An 18,501-nucleotide genomic window follows, 5' to 3' on the forward strand; every position below is an offset into this window, starting at 1 on the left:
AAGCCATGAGGAATGGGAATCCCTGGTTTTACACCAGGAGAGGGAGCCAATTCTCATAAGGACTGGGGCTTGGTGGGCAGGCAGGGATGCTACCTCCCCTGCAGCCCACATGGCTGTCTTGCAGAGCAAAGAACTGTCCTCACCAACTGCCCTCATGTTCAGTGAGACGTGCTTGGGTCCTGCAAGTCTGACTGAGTTCTTCCCATCCCTTTCCCTTTTTTGGAGCTTTCTAGCAACATGGCCTCCTTTCTCTTCCTCAAACTAATTCAGCAGGCTACCGCCTCAGGGCCTTTGCACTTGCTCCTCACCTGATTCAGGTCTCTGCTCAAACAGCGACTTCTCAAAAAAGGACTTTGCCAATCATCCTATTGGAAACAGCCCCTGCCCTCTCTCTCTGACCATTTTTGTTACCCCACAGCAATCACTATTACTTCATGCTGTATTAAGTATATTATCTATTTTCTGTCTCCCTTCAGCCCTCATGATGGGTTCTTGTCTATAATACTCAGCCTCCTATGCCTAGAACAGTGCCTGACACACAGTAAATGCTCAATAAATACATTTAATATATAATGGATCAGACTGGTTCAGGTTCTGTGAAATCAAGCCACCCAATGGCTGCCCAGGTTTCCCAGGGGGACATTGAGGGAAGCCACCCTTACGTCTTCTGACTCAAAGACATGGCAGATCATCTTGTACTGCCGTTTTCCATCCTGGGATGGGTGGGAGGCTTCCACGTTCTCCTGAGAGTTGGAGCGGGGCATTCGCCGGCGGGCCATCAGCACGACGATGTTCCCGATGTCTGCGATGTAGGAGATGGTCCTCAGGGGGTGGTCCATCATGGTCTCCTGGGGGTAGGAGGAGGAATGGTTAAGTCTGGGCATCCCAGAATGCCTGAGACAGGCTCCACCCCACAGCCCAGCCACATACGTCCTCACGCAGAAGCCTCTGGGGCTCACTGCAAAGGCCTTGCTGGCGGACTTACAGAAACCCACTAGGCCCGTGGGTGACTAACTAAAAGGCAGGAAGTGTGTGGACAGATGTAAGAAACTTCAAACATTATGCAACCGGTAGCATCTGATGGCGGTGGGGGTAGTAGGAGGCACAGAGGTTAAGCACCGAACTCCTACATGGTTGATAACAGTTTGAGAGCCAGACATGGTGGGTGCATGTGCATTTGTGCCCAAAATCCCAAGAGAAGGGGTTATGGCATGGCCATCCTCTCTGGGGGGGTAATTTCTCACTTTATCTCTCTGTCTCTGTTTCTCTGGTGAGTATATGTACCTTACAGTAAATATCTCTCTTGGGAAAAAAGAAAAGAAAAGAAAAGAATCTGGTGGTAAAGTTTTTAAAAAAAGATAAAATCTAAATGGCATTTGTGTATATGTATGTGTGTGTGACTTAAAAATATTTGAAGTCACAGGGCACATGCACTCACCAGCAAGAGATAGAATAGGAAAGTTAGAAAGCACCCCCCACCATGGGGAATGGTCATGCCTTAATCCCTTATCCTTCATTTCTCCTCCTTCTGGGACTTTGGGCATGCATGCCCAAGCACTCAGCATTTTTTTTTTCAAGTCACTGGGTCTGGAACTTAAATGTCACATTAGTTATGTGGGATCCAGCCGCCTTAACCACCATGCCATTGGCTAGCCTTCAAGTGTGATTTGTAAACACAACTTAGAAGGCTAATCTGTCCATGTTAATGAATCCTCTAATAAGAACTCAGGAGAATGATAAATAACATCCACCATCTACGTTTTAGTGTTTCCTTTGAGGAAATAGCACTCTGCCCCAGGGTAGAAGGAAGCCCTGCAAACACAGCCTTCCAATGTGCTAGAACCCAGCATGGAGACAGCGGCTGCACTGACACAGCCGCAGTCTCTGGGTTACAATGCCAGTAAGCTGCACCCCTGGAAAAGTAGAAGCCAGCTGCTACCTGTGTATCAGCATTCAACACTTTGATTCTCTGGGTAGAAATGAAGAGATCCACTTCAGTCATTGGCTGAGATTCACCTTCAGGAGCCTGAGAAGAAACACACACCAGGAGAAAGAGTTATTCCATGACCCTGACCCAGATGCATGAGAGCAAGGTTAGCTCACACACAGAGGCACCAAGACACAGTCACCAGAACGGCAACGCAGACTCTAGGATTAAATTGCCACACAGAGGATGAACACATGGACAAGGGTTAGCATCTCTAGGGTACGGTAGGATGTAAAATCCCTTTGGCTTCTTCCCTCCTAGAAGCAGTGACTTGCTGCAGTAGGTTCTGAACGATGATGCTCAGTGGCCCTTCTTCAAGGGTTTTGGAGCCAACAGATTGAAGAAGTAAGGGCAACTAGCACATCCTCAGGGACTGTGGGGAAGTCGCTTAGAGCCTGCTCCTGCTTGAGCTGAGAGGGGACAATGTTTATAGCAGGTGCAGATGAAGCCATGTGGATGCAGTTCTGGTAAGAGGGTCTTCATGTTCACACATCACCACAGCAACACAGAAGCAGTTGCCCACTCCTGAAGCCACCCATTAAGAAACAGCCCCAATGCTTCAATGTCCCAGGGAATAACTGATAAGCACCTAGAAGCTCCACAACCAAAAAAGCAGTCTGGTTCATTTAGGGCTTAACTCCGCACACGTGTGGTTATTAGTGAGTTTTCTTTTTTGCATCCAGCAATCTAACAAATCCACAAATCAAACAGAGCTATAATTGAAGAGACCCAAGTCCCTGCCACATCAAGGCTCCTGAATGGTTGGAACTTCCACACTTCCACAGGATTTGTTTAGCATCTCCAATCTGCTCCTTGTTCCTCTGAAGTGAAATGACTAATGAGCAACAGAAAACAGCCACTTTAGGCAACTGAGTTTGGAGAAATGCTGGCTTATGGGGCGGTTCAAAAATAAATCTGAACAAAAACTTGCTGGATGCAGAAAACAAAAACACGAAATAATAAAACGGTAAAACATAAACAAATGAAAAGAACAGGCATAACACCAAGCTGATGAAGTTGTACTGCACCTTCTTCCTGCTTTTGGCTAATTTCTGGGCCATCTGCTTAGCATGGAACAAACAGAGACAGGAGAATAGTTAGAAAAGAATTTGCAGAGACTCAAAGTTGAAAAGGGAATCGACAAACTAATATCAATTAGTGCTATAAAATGTTTCTGTGGGAGGAGACTGGCTTTTTAAAAATCCCCCTCTTAAGACAATCTACTTCATAATTCAGAATTTAGCAGGTGGTAGGGCAGTAGGTGGAAGGAAGTATACTGAAGTGCTTCTAAGATTTAACTGCAACTGATCTTTTCAAGAACCAACATTGGTTTTGTTGGTTTTCTTTACTGTATGCTCATTTTTATATTTCATTGACAGTAGCCTAAAACTTTCTATTTTCTTTAGATTTAACTGATTTTTTTCTCAGCTTATTGAGATTAAAAACTTAAATCATGGCTTTTCCAACTTACTATTTTCTAATACTTAAAGCTAAGAATAACCCTCTAAGTACTGCTTTGGCTATCTCCCACAAATTTTGTTTTGTTGCAATTACTATTCAATTAAAACATTGCCTAATTTCCAATGTTATTTCTTCTTTGAATTTGGGATTATTGAGAATTTTGTTATTAATTTCAGTACATCTAAGGATTTTATAGGTATCTTTTTGTTATTCATTTTTGAATTAATTCCATATGGTCGAAGAACACTTACTCTATGTGATTTCAATCTTTTAAAATTTGCCAAGTCTTAGCTGTATAGCTCAGCACATGATTGACTCTGGCAAATTTATGTTTTTGCATACATTTATTGCCAGACACACACCATACACTCACTGGAGAAAGGGAGAGGGGGAAGTGAGAGAGCACAGCCTCCACCATGGGGAACTGTCATGCTACAATCCCTTCTCCTCTATTTCTCCCACCTTTTGTGATTTTGGGCATGTGTATGCATGTATCTAATATGTTTTTTAAGCCACTGTCTGGGACTAGAACTGCATGGTTGGCCATGTAGGATCCAGTCACCGTAACCACCTCCACTTACTGGCCCAATATTACACAATTGTTGTTGATGCAAAAATGGTTGATTGAACAGTTCAAGTCCCAGACCTGTCAGCTTGAAAAACATTTCAGGTGTGTGCACATGTGTGCACAAAACCCTGAAAATGGAGAAGGGATTTCAGAGTAACCATTCCCACCAGAGCGGGGGCGTTCCTTTCTCACTTTTTCTCTCTCCATCTTTCTCCAGCAAACACACACACTCTCTGGCAAGAAAAAAAATGTGTAATATTAACATAGTTCATATCTAAATAAAAATGGCTGTACTATTCCTTTTTCTCATATTTAAAAGATAGCATAGTTTATAACAGTGGAAACTCTGGGGCTGCATGTGTAAAGCTGAATCCTGGCTCTGTCATCTATAAAGTTATGTGACTTTGAGTAAGCCATGTCACTTCTTTGTGCCTCAGTTTCCTCATGTGTAGAAAACAAGGATAAAAATACTATATACTTCATAGGACTGTCTTATGGGTAAAAATGAATATATGCAAAGTTCTCTGAATGGAGCCTGTTTAATAATAATTACTACATTTGTGCTGTTGTTATGTAATTTATCTGTCAGGGTGTAATTTCTTGGCTTTCGGTAAGACTTGCTTTACACACAGGTCTTGTATGATAATGGTGAGTCAATGGCCAACTGTGGACGCTGTTGTGGTGATGGGGATGCGGTGGAGGGAGAACTGCTCTCTCACGTTCCTTGGTACTCACCTGGTAGGAAAGCTCTTGTGCTCTCAGCAGTACGTCTCTAGTTCATTAATGACTATGATGTGTTGCCTATACACCCTCATTGTAGAGAGACTGGATGAGTCAGCTATCCAACACCAAATAGCTAATCTCTGTGCCCAGGAAACTGGGGCAACCATCCTCCCACTCGGCCTCCTGCAGATCTCGCTGGTGGTCCTGAGTTCACGGTGTATAGTCTGTTCTGGAAACATCTGAAGGCCGCACCTAAAAGTGTCACTCTAACTGCTGTACACTGTAGCTATGAAGGGACCCTGTGCTCTTGTGACTCCGTCCTAGAGTCCTTGTGGAATCTGAGAGCTGTGCTGGGGCGTCCCAACCTCCGTCAGCTATGACCTGCACCAGAAATGACTGCTCTGAGAGCCTGTTTGTTCTCTATCTCCCCTGAGGTGATTTGGTGGTACTATAAGCATTCCAATGACTTTGGACACCAAAACCTAACAGCTGTGGGGCAGAATTCTTCAACTCTAGGGACTTGTGGTCTGAAAGAACTCTTTCAAAGGAGACTAGGTCCATCATCAACGGACTGCCCACATTCTGGGTTTTGCTAGATGTGCTCATGAGGAAGAGGATCCACAAGGTAAACTGAGTTTCATAAAAGAACCCTTATTGAGTTAAAAATCATGTATGCCCTTAAAGTAACACTATCTATAAATCACTTATGATATCCCAGTATCTCCCAACAAATTATAATTACAAATTTAGATATGCCATCAGGAAAGATGAGGGGGGTCAGAGACAGAATGAGAAACTAGAGCAGCAGAAGGAGGTTCAAGAGAAACATAAGGTCAGCGTGCACCTTACAGCAGGAAATGACCACAGCCATTTAAACCCTGGTGTTTCACGGGATTGATTGTGGTTTACACTCAGCGGAATGTGGAGTGAGGGGTCTGCCTACTTGCTTGATCCACGATGTGTACTGAGTATCGACTGTTGCTAAGAGACTCCAGGTCAGTCATGCCAGACATCCTCCTGACTGTTCTAGCTTTTCTTTCCTCAGCTGACATTTTCTGAGCATTCACTATGGGCCATTATTCTTCTCAGCATTTCATATCATCAGTGTAAAAGCTTGTAACAACCCTGTGGTGTAGATACTACATTATCCTCAGTTTTCAGAAGAGGAAAATGAGGCACAGAGAGGCTAATTAACTTGCCCAAGGTCACACAGTTTTCAAGTGGCAGAACCAAGTTTCAAACCCAGGCACTCTCGCTCTACATTCTAAAACCACTCATTGTCCAGCCTGGACAAGTTTCTTATATGTAAACATCTCAGTCTGTCTGTAAATGGGGTTAATAATACCGATCTCACAGGGTTCCCTATCCTTTCCTTCCTACTATTTTAAGGAGTAATTGAGATAACGCACACGGAAGGTCTGATGTAAGAGTCAGTATCCTCTTTACTGATTGTAGACTTCTTCAAGCAAGATGGGAAATGGTGCAATTTAGACAAAGCTACAATGATAGAAGTATGAATTCTACAATGAGATCATGATTTTTGACATTTAAAGAAAATAATAAAGGAATAGAAAAACGTAATCTTTAGGACAGGCTAGTAAAGACAGATGTAAGAATATTTGAAAATGAATTTGCTCCTTACAAAAATGTGCACACCATGAAACACCTAAACACCATTTGTGATCCAGCAACATGAGCTTCATAAATATGGTAAAAATGGAGATGCAGACAACACACTGCATGGACGTGATGCAGTCTCTACAGCTCTTCCGGGCAGAGTTGGGGAGGCCACCCCATTCTCTGGCTGAGCAGAGAATGAAGTGGAATGAACGGACAGAAATGTATTACAGTACAGGGTGAGGGGAGCGAGCTGCACTGGCTTCCAGTCTGGCTCTCTCTAGATGGGGCAGGCATGATTCCCACAGTGGGTAGAGTGTGTGTTTTTACCCAGGACACATGAAAGATTGACAGTACATGGGGGAGAGCTCTCTCCAGAAGTTTCTCCCAAAACATGTTCCAGAGAATGCTAGCCATGAGATATTAGCAGATATCTCGTGGTAATCACATCAGCTGGTGTTCAAATCATTACGGGAGCTTCTGGTTAAACAAAGTGAATGAAATCTCCTTAGGACTTCTCAGAGCCTCTCCTCAGAAAACACACACAACACATATCCAAATAGGAGACCTATTCCGTGGTGCTTCCTGAGCACGTTTTCCAGCAGAACTCTGTTAGTGACACACATTTGGTCTGACCAGGTGTACAGGCCACGGTGGGAGAAAGATCTCCATCGCCTAGCATGGCCCTTCTCCGAGGCATGGGCCCAGGACTGTGGAGCACATCAGGATTTCTTGGGGAAGGCTGGCAGAAGTCGTGAACTGTGTCTTCTGTGCTTCTGATTTAGTTGGGTGAATCTGCATCTCTCTTTTTCTTTACATTCTGTCGGGGCTCACAGGTAGTGTGGTAGTTAAGGTGCTGGATTCCCACATGGTCGACTACAGTTTAAATCCTGGAACTGGTGGCTTGAAAATTATGCCGGGCTCATATGTGTGCCCCAAATCCCAAGAATGAAGGAGAAGGGATTGTGCCCCCCACCCCCAGGGAGGTGATTTCTCATTTTCCTTTTGACTTTCTCCCTCTCTCTCTCTGGTGAGTACACGTGCCCTATGGCATAAAGTCTAAAAGAAGAAAAAAGGCCAGAGGGGTATACTTGCCAGAGAGAGACAGAGACAGAGACAGAGAAAGAGAAAGAGAAAAAGAAAGAGAAAGAGAAAGAGAGAAAGAGAGAGAGAGAGAAAGTGAGAAAGTATCCCCTACGGGGAATGGTCCCTTCTCTTCCACTTCTCCCTTCCTTCAGGATTTTGGGCGCACACACGAACAAGTGCGCTTCTCAAGCTGCCAAGTCTGGAACTTGAACCATGCAGTTGGCCATGTGGGGTCCAGTCACTTTGACCACCAGGCCACGGAATGGTCCAGAAATCTGCATTTCTAACAAATACCTAGGCGATGCTGATGCTGCTGGTCTGGGGACTAGACTTTGAGATCTATGGCTCTCACTGTCCCTAAGACATAAGGGGACTCCCTGGAAGAGTATTATTTCTTCACAGAAATAAACAACAAAAGCAGAAAGAACACATAAGAGAAGGACTGAAGATGGGAGGAAAATAGTAGATGTTTTATAATTCTGCTATTGTGTTCAAACATGCCTTATTTCTTATAAGGGGTCTTCGAGAAGTTCATAAAAATGCATATAATGAAAAAACTGTGCATGGATTTCAATTTTTTTTTTTTTTGTTCCAAAACAAACTCATCCTTTAATTCCATCTTTCTGTGAACTTTTTGGAGTCCCCTCCTACCTAGGACCAAGAAAAGCCTTTGAGTTTCAGGTTCCCCAGCTTGCCTTGTATTATTGTTACCTAAACATTCTTTTTGGTTCCATTTGATAGACCACAAGTCTCTCAAGGTTGAGGACTGTGTATTGATTCATTTTAAAAATGAATTAATTAATTATTTTAGGTTTTTGTGATAGGGGGTGTGTGCTTGATGGAGGGAGATAAGAGAGCAGGAAAGTGAGAAATCATCCCCCAGGGGGGATAGCCATGCTGTAATTCCTTCTTCTCCACTCTCTTCTTGGGACTCTGAGCATACACATACACATACCTGGCATGATTTTTAAGCTGCCGGGTCCAGGACTAGGAGCCATGTGAGAGTCTAGCACCTTAACCATCATGCTACCTGCTGGCTCACGTTGGCTAAATTTTACTCCTGATATTCCTATCACAGGAGTCTTCCCAGAGACTGTTTGCTTTGGGGGCCAAATTCCTTTGTTTTCTTCTCACATTCGGTAGAAAATGCCTGGCCAAACCGCAGCTCCAAATTCACTCTCATTTGGCAAAATCAATATGCAAATTGTGTTAAATGAAGAAAATAGTAATCTCCCCAACTCCAAGTGTAAATCTAATGAGCAGGGTCCAATTCCAGTACACAGTTGGTGTATGTGAGTGACAGACACCACAACTGATGGACAGAACGGAAATTAAAGATTGCTTTGAAATGGAAGCCCAAGCTGCAGAAGCAGCGTCTGCTCAGAGATAAAGCACCATGGGTACCAAGACACACAGTGACTGGTCTCACACTCACCCAGTCAAGCAGCCAATGGAGCCAGAGGAAACAGAGGGGCAAAAGGGGTCCTGTGTGGGGAGTGAGCTGAAAGTACCAAGTCTACCAACAGCGAATCAGCTCGGAGCCACGGACACGGCGAGATGGACTGCAGACTAGATTCCTAGAGTCCCCTTGGCTCCCCTCCTTCCTACAGGCCGCAATTTATTTTGTAACCTCGCTATGCTCTGTGTCCTCTTGTCACGGTGGCCTAGGATAACTCGCTCCTGCAACTCAGTGTCTCTTTAGGAACCAGTATGGTCCCTGAGGAAGCACTGTCCCCTAGGCACACGTGCTCAGCCCAGGGCAAGCTCCACTTCGTCCAGCCCAGACTGGTTGGGAAAATGCTGTCTCCCTGTCACGTGCTGAAGTGTGTGCCCTCCGCCTGACACAGCCACTTTCCAAGGGGTGCTAGAAAAAAAAGTCGTCTCCACTTGAAATTGGAAAAGGCTTCCGGCTGGGTGTCACGTCAAACAATCTGACGAGCATTTAAATGGAGTAAAAGGAACACAAAGCAGAAAATATTTAATGACAGGCGACAGTTCCTTCCAATGCACAGCAGCACACTGTCAAATGATACTTATAAGTTATAAATGAAATGTAACCATTTAATTTTACCACTCTATAATGAATTCCTCGCGCCAGAATAATTTGCCAGTAAATATAAATATATGTTTTCCAGATGCCTGCTCGCTCCAAGCAGGTCTAAAATATATTTATAATCAGACAGCCTCAAGCTGGTTTGTTCTGATCAACAAAGCCATCTAATTTTTGGTTCAAATGAACTGTGGAACTTCTGGATACTAATCCTTTGGAAGCTTTGAAGTAAAATTTCTGATTTCTTATGAGGGAGCTAGACTTTAGACAAGGAAAAGCAGGGTTATCCAGGCACCACTGTGGAAATAAGGATACAATTCCCAATGAGGGGTCCTCAGAAAGCTCATGGAAAATGTGCATTATGAAAAACCTACGCATGGGTTTCAACATTTTTTTTTTTTTGTACAAACTTGTAGTATTTTCTTTGTTTGTTTTTCAAGTTTTGCTCTAGGGCATGTGAGCTCACCAGAGAGAGACAGAGAGAGAGAAAGTGAGAAATCGGCACTGGGGGGAAACGACCATGCCATTCCTCCTACATTCTACCTCTTGGGATTTCAGGCACGCACTCGCATGCACCCAGCATATTATTTTCAAGCTGCTGGATCTGGGACTTGAACCGTGAAGTCAGTCATATGGGATCTAGCCACCTTAACCACTATGCCACAGGCTGGCCCTAAACTCGTAGTTTAACTCCTTTGTCTGTAAGCTTCCTGAAGTGCCTTCATGCGCTGGCACTGGCTGGGACCTAGTACAAGAGCTGCCTTGGCCCTGCATGCTGCTTATGATCACGTGACGGACCCTGTGCTGCCTTCCCCCTTAAAGCCATCTGAGACTGCGCATAACTGTCATACAGGAGGGGACAGCCACCAACACTCCATCTGGAGGAGTCAACAGCTACCAGAAGGCTAACGAATAAGGAGCCCCCGATGAAACCTGAACATGCAGACTTCTGAGACCTCGATGGATAGAGGCTAGGAAAAACGAACCTCAAAGCAACACCCAATTTCTATCTCGAGAGTGTCTGTACTGCTTGGGGGCAGACTGCTGCCGTGTTCTGGAAAACTTGCCTGAATGGGCCCTGCCAGTGTTCCTCGATGTGGGCACTTTGGTGGAGAGACATCTTTGTTGTATGGCTCTGACCTGGATGTTACAGGGTGTTAAGCAAACCTGGCTCTGGTCCAGTAAATCCCCCGGTCACTGCGACAGCCAGGCCTGCCCCACTCATTCCCAACACACCAAGTGGAGGCAGCCCCCATCTGCCTGAGAACCTCTGAGGCAGGCCAGTCCCGGTATCCCCACTGATCTGAGGAAGCTAATGGCACCCTTCACCTGGGGGACCAAATGCTGTGTCTAGTAACTGTAGGGTGCAGGGCGCAGGAACTCCGTCACTGTTTTTTGTTTGTTTTATAGCTCTCTGCTCTGTTTAAGCCAGGACAAGACTGTGCCTGAAATGCAGCTTGTTCTGAGAGATTTGTGTGCCGTTGTATTGAATGCTGAGCTGGAAGATACTAAATTAAGATGGAGGAGAGTGTGGCGAGATTTGCCAGCATTAATGTCACCTGTCTGTGGGAAGGGGCTGGCAGTGAAAGGTGCATCAGACCAGGCGAGGACAGGCAGTTCGGAACCTGGTGATGTTCTATCTGCTGCATTATTTATTCTAAAAGTCCCAAAGGCACAAAGGTCAGAGTGATTGGTTTTTATGGAGCTGTCTTGTTGGGAAGTGTGCAGCAAGATGCATCTCTGCAGGTAGGGGCGGGACTTCCCACCGTCCATCATCCTGGGAGAGGCTCATTTTAAGAGAAGACAAATACACTCCAGAAGTGGGCCTTGGGCAGCCGGGTGTCTGAGGCCTAGACAAGGTCTGTGCACTTCAGATGACACGTGGACAGGACTTTAGGTCCTGTCAATCATCTTGATACTTGGTCTGGCCTTTAGTGTTGTGACAATAGCCACCCTGAGGCAGTTGTAAATTACTCCCTGGTATTAAAGAAGCAGCATGGGCTGACACTCCATGGGTAGCTGAGGACGGGGCCAGCTCTGAGCTCGGGACAGAAGGGCTTTCTGCAGGCACACAGAGGTGGTGAGGGCGGTGAGTGACACATAGAGGCCCCGCAACAGAGGTAACACCGAACAGCGTGGTAAGGGCTCAACGAGACAGGCTGGGACCTGCGCACAGCATCCTGGGAAACTGCAGAGAAACAGGCTCAAACCATCGCACTCAGGGCACCAACGGGAGGCGACCTGTTTAATATTCATCTCAGGCAGAGCCTGGACATGGGACTGTCGCAGGTAACAGGCCCGGACCAGTCACTCCTCCTCTGCAAGCACCTCTCTGAGTCATTGGCCACTTAACTTTCCTCTTCTACTTTGCAGGTGGGGCCTCAGCTTTCCAGGCCTCCCCTACTCCTGGGGCATTTAGTTTTCAACACCTTTCTGTCCCTCTGGTCACCCTGCACACTCACTGGCTAGAAACATGTTTCTTTCTCTTTTTTTTTGGAGAGGTTTGTGCTATAGGGCGCGTGTGTTCACCAGAAAGACAGAGACAGAAAGTGAGAACTCACCCCCCAGGGGGGATGGCCACGCTGCAATCCCTTCTCCCCTCAGGATCTTGAGCACTCACACACATGCGCCTGGCATGAGTTTAAGCCACCGGGTCCGGGACTCAAACCGAGGTCAACTACCTGGGAGTCCAGCGACATAGCCATTATGCCAACTGCTGGCCCCTGGATACACATTTCTTCCTTTGTGTGGCTGAGCTTGAGGAGAAGGCTCTCTGTATTAACTGCCATTTCCCTCCCTTCTAAGATCCTGCACAAACTGCACACGGAAGTGCTCTCACGAGTCAAGGAGTAGTGGCTGAGAGATGAAGGGCTCTCAGGACTGCCTCCTGCCAGTCCTTCTTTCTCGTTCTACCTTTCCACAGAAGCCAGGATGCAACTTGTGAAAGTGGAAGAGAACGTATAAGAACGGGAATGGTTTCCTAAGGCGGGAATCGATTCTGACCCATCAAAACTGGGTAAAGGTGGATAAAACCAACTCTGGCAACTTGCTGGAACTAGCTAGTTCTGGTTTCGATAGAGGTGTAGCCCTGAGGCTCTGGGTGGCTGCCCACTGGTGCTAACGGCATTTGGATGGTGTGCACACATTGTACGTGTCCCTGCAGGCCTGCTTTGTCTATGATTTTAGGTAGTTTTGGCATCACGGTGGAGAGTCTGGAGCTCTGGGATTCAACCAGCTCTGGCAAGTTCAAACTGTTAGGTCATCAGGAAAGTCATGACATATTTTTCTACGTTTTTCTAGGCAAAAATGTGTAATAACTTTTCTGATGACCCAATCGTTGTGAATTATTTAAACCAGGTGAAAATGGTCCCGTCTGGGTCAAACAGACTCGCTCCTCTTATGTCTCGAAACAACACATTCCAACAGGTTCCACGTGGCTCCAGGTGGTTCCAACCAGGTGAGCTGTGTGCTGTCTTGTTCAGAATGGTCAGATTTGATCAAACAGTTCGTGTTATTCAAAGTAAGCCAGCTCCATCTAGCTCGACCAGGATCGGCTGGTTCAAATGCAATGCCACTTAGGCTGAACCAGCTCTGCACAGACTGACGCTGGTTGCCAGTGGAAATCGGTGAGACCTGCCTCATGTGGAGGTTTAATACTCAAAAGGAGACCCTTCCTCATTGGGTCGGCTTTGCAAAGTTTACGATTACATGTGCTTTTGCCCGAGCCTGGCCATTTAGAACAACTTACATAGTGTGTACAGAGGCTCCACTGCACTTTGGAAATCTGTCTGGAGCTGGGAACAGGTACAGGTGTACACACTGCCTGTGGGGTTTTCTCAATCCACCCCGCTCCCAACTGGGGACTGGACTCAAGAGGTGAGGGATGGTGCCATGGACTGCCCAGTGCCCGCATCTGCCCATCAACCCGCGGGGCACGCGGCCCGCCTCACCTTGATCCTGCTCACTGCTTCCTGGGCCTGCATCATGCGCACGTTTTTGGAGGGAGTTTTGTCTGAGAGCAGCTGGGTGGAGCCAAGGTAATTGGCAGCAAAAATGATTCCATCGATCAAGTCTTCGGGGTCACAAGGTCCAGGAACTGTAACACACAGAGCCACAGAGGTGAGTGGCTGGGCAGGGTCTGATAAACCCGATGGTGTATCACCCTTTCCCCATGCCTCACTGTTGGTGCAGGTGGGCCAGGCACAGACCCCTGGGCAGGGGAGTCAAACTGCTGGTCTGAGGCACCTCTACGCATCTGCCTTCATTCATCCTTCATTTTCAAATAGAAAGCAAAGTTCCCCCCAGTGACTTATTTGATCCAAATGATTTACTGTGAGAAATGATGTGACTCCTCAAACCAGATATGTAAATTTCAGTGATAAAGGATGTCGTTTCTCCTGCTAGACTGTGAAGAAGGACTATATCATCTTCACCTTGGACTCTCTGGGTCTTAGTGTCTGTCACCCAGTAGCTCTCAATGAGATGTGTGCCAAATAAACGGGTGGGTGAACAGCAGGTGTCCCATCAGACCTAATCCTACGTGCCAGCTCCTACCTTCCTCCTCTGTTCAATGCACAATGGAGGAAGCAAATCTCCTAAGTGAGAAACAGGTATTTATTTTGGCCTCTGACCCCAGTTCTGCAAGACAGAACTGCCCTAGGTCACTGCCCGAGGGTGCCAGCATGGCTACTGTACAGGCTATACTACGACTCCAGGCTTATGTCTACACGCAGATCAATTCCAAGAAAAATAAACTTCTGTTCTCCTTGACCAGGCATTTAAATCAAACCTTTTATAAATACTTTAAGTGTGGGCATCTAATTCTAACCACAATCACCTGTAAACCCTACTTGAAATGAAAATATGCCCAAGACTGATCTTTCACTGCATAAGAGGTTTACTAAGAAAGACATTTCAATCTGTAATTAAAACACGTGCATTTCTTTGACTTGAATGCCTTATCTGCGGAGACCGAGATATACATTTTTAACTCACTGTTACAACCTCGGGATCTTAAATTAGAAGACTTGAAATGGAAACCATTTGCTTTTTCCTCTTGGAGGACTAATCTGAAATGGCTTTTAATTTTATCTTTAAACATCAAGTGCATCTTTAGCTTACACAGCTGTTTCTCATGATGAACTACTTTTCCGAGAGTGTCTTAGAAATAATCTCATCTTTTGAAAACTAAGGTTGTGGTTGAGACAAATGAAAAGTATTTTAAGAAGGGCCTTCACAAAGCCTCTGTGTAGTAATTAAATAAGGAAACCTGTTATTTATTTTAAAAAAGACCTCTGGACAGACACTGTAAGTGGCCAAACCTGCCTCTGCCATATGCCACCAATTTACATTCCTCTCTGTGGTCGCATGGTTCCCACTCTGGAACTTTTTTTTTTTTTTAAGAGATATTTTTGCTATAAGGGCCTGTGCACTTGCCAGAAAGACAGGAAGCAAAAAAATCACACACACACACATATACACCCGGGGGGGGGATGGTATGCCGCAATCCCTTCTCCTCTATTCTCTTCTTGGGATTTTGGGCATGCACGTGCACATGCCCAGCGTGACTTTTAAGCTGCTGGGTTCAGGATTCGAACCAAGTAGGCCACGTGGAAATCCAGCACCTTAACTAGTATGCCACCCGCTGTCTCCATCCCCCCCAACTCCACCCCTACTCTGGAACTTTCATAGGCATGAGAAGGATTCAGTCATCTGCCACAGAGAGTCTTGGTTGCCCAGCAGAAAGCACATGATAATACAAAAGGAAGTCTTCAAAAGTTCATAGAAAATGCACATTCAGGAGGAAAAAAACTATGCATGGATTTCAAGGTTTTTGGCACCAAAATAAACTAATTCTTTAATTCTTTTTTTTTTTTTTTTGGAGAGATTTTCACTGTAGGGTGCGTGCGCTCGCCAGACAGACAGAGAGAGACAGAGAGACAGAAAGCGAGAAATCACCCCCAGGGGGGATGGTCACGCCGCAATCCCTTCTCCTCCATTCTCCTCTCGGGATCTTGGGCACGCACGCACACGCGCCCGGCGTGAGTTTTTTAAGCCACCGGGTCCGGGACACGAACTGCGGTCGACTACGTGGGAGTCCAGCGACATAGCCATTACGCTAACTGCTGGTTCCCTAATTCTATTTCTTGAGCCTTCTGAAGTCACCTGGTTTATAAACAAGTTTCTATGCATACTACATATAATGTAAAAGATTGTCAAGCTTCTGTGAGAAGTTCCTGGATATAGTTTTATAGTTTTTTATTTTTTTTTGGTTGTTGTTTGCTTTCTTTTTTTTTTTTTATTTAATTCATTTGGTTTTGTCATAGGGTCAGTGTGCTCGCTGGAGGGAGTCAGAGAAAGAGAGACAGTTAGAACCTAAGTGAGAAATCACCTTCCCCTCAAGGGGGGATGGCCATGCTACAATCCCTTCTCCTCCTGGGATTTTGGATGCACATGTGCCCAGTGTGACTTTCAAGCCACCAGATCTGGGACTTGAAACTGCGGTCAGCCACGTGGAGTCCAGCACCTTAATCACCATGCCACCTGCTGCCCCCTAGTGATATTGTTACTTATATATAACCATTTTAGCTATCCAGATATTGACAAAATAGATCTCAACTGGGATAGCAATTTTCTAAAACCTCCCATCTATTTTGTCATTGCCAGAGAGCACGTGCATTCAAGAGAGAGAGAAGGCAGGCATCCCGTGGTGGGACGTGGTCATACTGCAATCCTTCCTCCTCCATTTCTCCAACCTGTCAGGATTTGGGGCATGCACCCGCATGCACCTCATGTAGTTTCCAGGACATCAGAGCTAGGATTTGGGCTGCACTCAGCCATGTGGGAGCTAGTCCCTTAACCACCCTGCTACAGGGCCAACCCTTCAAACTCTTTTTTAATGAATGTTTAAAGAAAAGCAAAAATAACCACAATCTCTATGGGACTTCCAATAACATGTATCTATTTTGGATTTAGCTCTATTCACTGAAAAGGGTCCCTTTTCAATCACAATAGCTGTGGATGAAAGAGATATTTAAAAGAAATCTGAATGATATTTAAATGGCTGTATAAATGCCAACCTGTCAATAGACACAAATATTGGACTGAAACAAATTTTGAGATATGGGTTTATGCCATTTATCCCTCAGGGAAATTGACTGCAAGTGAACATCACTGCCACTATATCATAGTTAGCAAAAAAAAAAAAAAAAAAGTGCTAACTTCATAAATTTACTTTAGGCTTGGTGCCAGAACATTTTATAAATTTTTTCAAAGAATTTTTTAAATTTAATTTTATTTACTCATTCATTTATTTTAATTTGACCAGAGAGAGAGACACACACACATGCACAGAGAGAGAGGGAAAGTGAGAAAGCAAAGCACCAGGTCCAGAATTCGAACCGTGGTCGTATATGTGGGAGTGTCCAGTGCCTTAACCACCACACCACCTGCTGGTTCCCATTTTATCTGTTTTTATGGTCCCTATTTATAAGTGCTTTTCAAAATGAAAACATCCTATGTCGAAGAACTGCAGGCTCCCTGTGGGGCTGTTGGCATGTGTTTTTCCCTCAGGGAGGCCCTCTCGCTACTCTGTGGGCGTCACATCCCCACCGGGTAATGCATGGAGCCTGGAAATCTCTAGGTGTGGAGGGACGGATATGAAGAGGGCGTTTCCAAACTTCTGAAAACTCCCCAGGGTATTCTTGTGGAGTTTTAGAGCATCACAAAAATGACAAATATTTATGGGTTACACAAGAAAAAAATCGAGGACTAAAATTATGAGCTTGTTCTGGGTTTCAAGCCCAGGGGCTGATGAGGGTTTATACATCCCTGTAACTCGTTCCCAGGCAGTGAAACATACTGTTCATTCACAGGACTGAAGGCCAGACGTGGCCAGACATCTGGTCATTCTCTGGCCTCTAGAAAAGCCTCCTTTGAGGAAATGGTAATCCAATCTACCTGAAAAAGCATCTGTCAGGCTAGACCCCTAGTATAGTGGTTAAGGGAGCTGGACCCCACAGGGCCAACTGTGGTTCAAAGCCCCAGACGTCTGAAAATTATGCTAGGCTCATGTGCACATGTGCCCCGAATCCTGACAGTAGAGAGAAATGGGTGTGTGTGTGTGTAAGAGATTGCAGTGTGACTATGAGACATGGCGAGGACTGGGGTGGGGGGATGCTTTCTCCCTCATTCTCTTTGTCTCTCTGGCAAATATGTGTGCCCACTGGCAATGGCACATGCATCCACCCTGGTAGAGAACACGTGACCCTTTGCCTCTGTGTGAATGAGAATTATACATTCTGTTTGGGCAGTAGGACCTCGAGCAGGGGTAATAGCTTGGGCTGAGTTTTGCTCCCACCGGGTCTCTTGACTGAATGCACTCAGGCTGTGGACAACTTGCACAACCATGTGTGGCAGCCCTGCAGGAAACACTTGCTCCAAGGAGAATTAGGGAGTGAGCCTCTGGTGTATTGCCCGGCTCTGCTTTGCTAGCTGTGTGGCCTTGGGCAAGTTACTCACCCTCTCAATGCTTCAGTTCCCTCATGTATAACATGGGTCTGAGAATAAAACACACTGCATAAGGTTGCTATGAGGATTCAATTAGTCATTAGATGGAAAGTGCTTGCAACAGTGGCTGGCACAGAGTAATTGTTCAATAAACATTACTACTACTTGCTCATCTGGACAACAGACAGGAATGACTGGGAAGGTCTTTGGAATGGAGGAAACTAAAATTTCCCCTTCAGTTAAATAAAGTTCACTCCTGCTCGAGCTGCCTTTGATGGAGATGAGAGGTACAGTGGGCTAGAAGTAAGGAGGCTGGGTTTTAGCTCTCATGTGACCATTGCTGAGCTGAATGACACTGGGCAAAGCCCGTAGCCTCCCCACCAGCTACAGGGTCTCCACCCTCACAAAGAACAAAGGCCAGGGATGAGGCTTTGGGGGAGGCTCGTGGCTCCTATATACTTCTAGGCTAAGATCTAAAGACTGTTAACTCTGTGAAAGAGT

The 18,501-nt window shown here is 45.6% G+C and overlaps 1 protein-coding gene across 1 annotated transcript in view; it reads right to left on the bottom strand.

Moving 5' to 3' along the window:
• Positions 1-18,501, bottom strand: part of APBA1 (amyloid beta precursor protein binding family A member 1) — a 248,607-nt gene that overhangs the window by 29,708 nt on the left and 200,398 nt on the right. The window contains 4 exon segments of the mRNA XM_006152467.2: positions 663-848; positions 1,940-2,026; positions 3,016-3,048; positions 13,443-13,588. Coding sequence (XP_006152529.1) covers positions 663-848; positions 1,940-2,026; positions 3,016-3,048; positions 13,443-13,588 — 452 coding nt within the window.

The sequence above is a fragment of the Tupaia chinensis genome, unplaced genomic scaffold, assembly GCF_000334495.1.
Source record: "Tupaia chinensis unplaced genomic scaffold, TupChi_1.0 Scaffold000354_1, whole genome shotgun sequence".
NCBI lineage: Eukaryota > Metazoa > Chordata > Mammalia > Scandentia > Tupaiidae > Tupaia > Tupaia belangeri.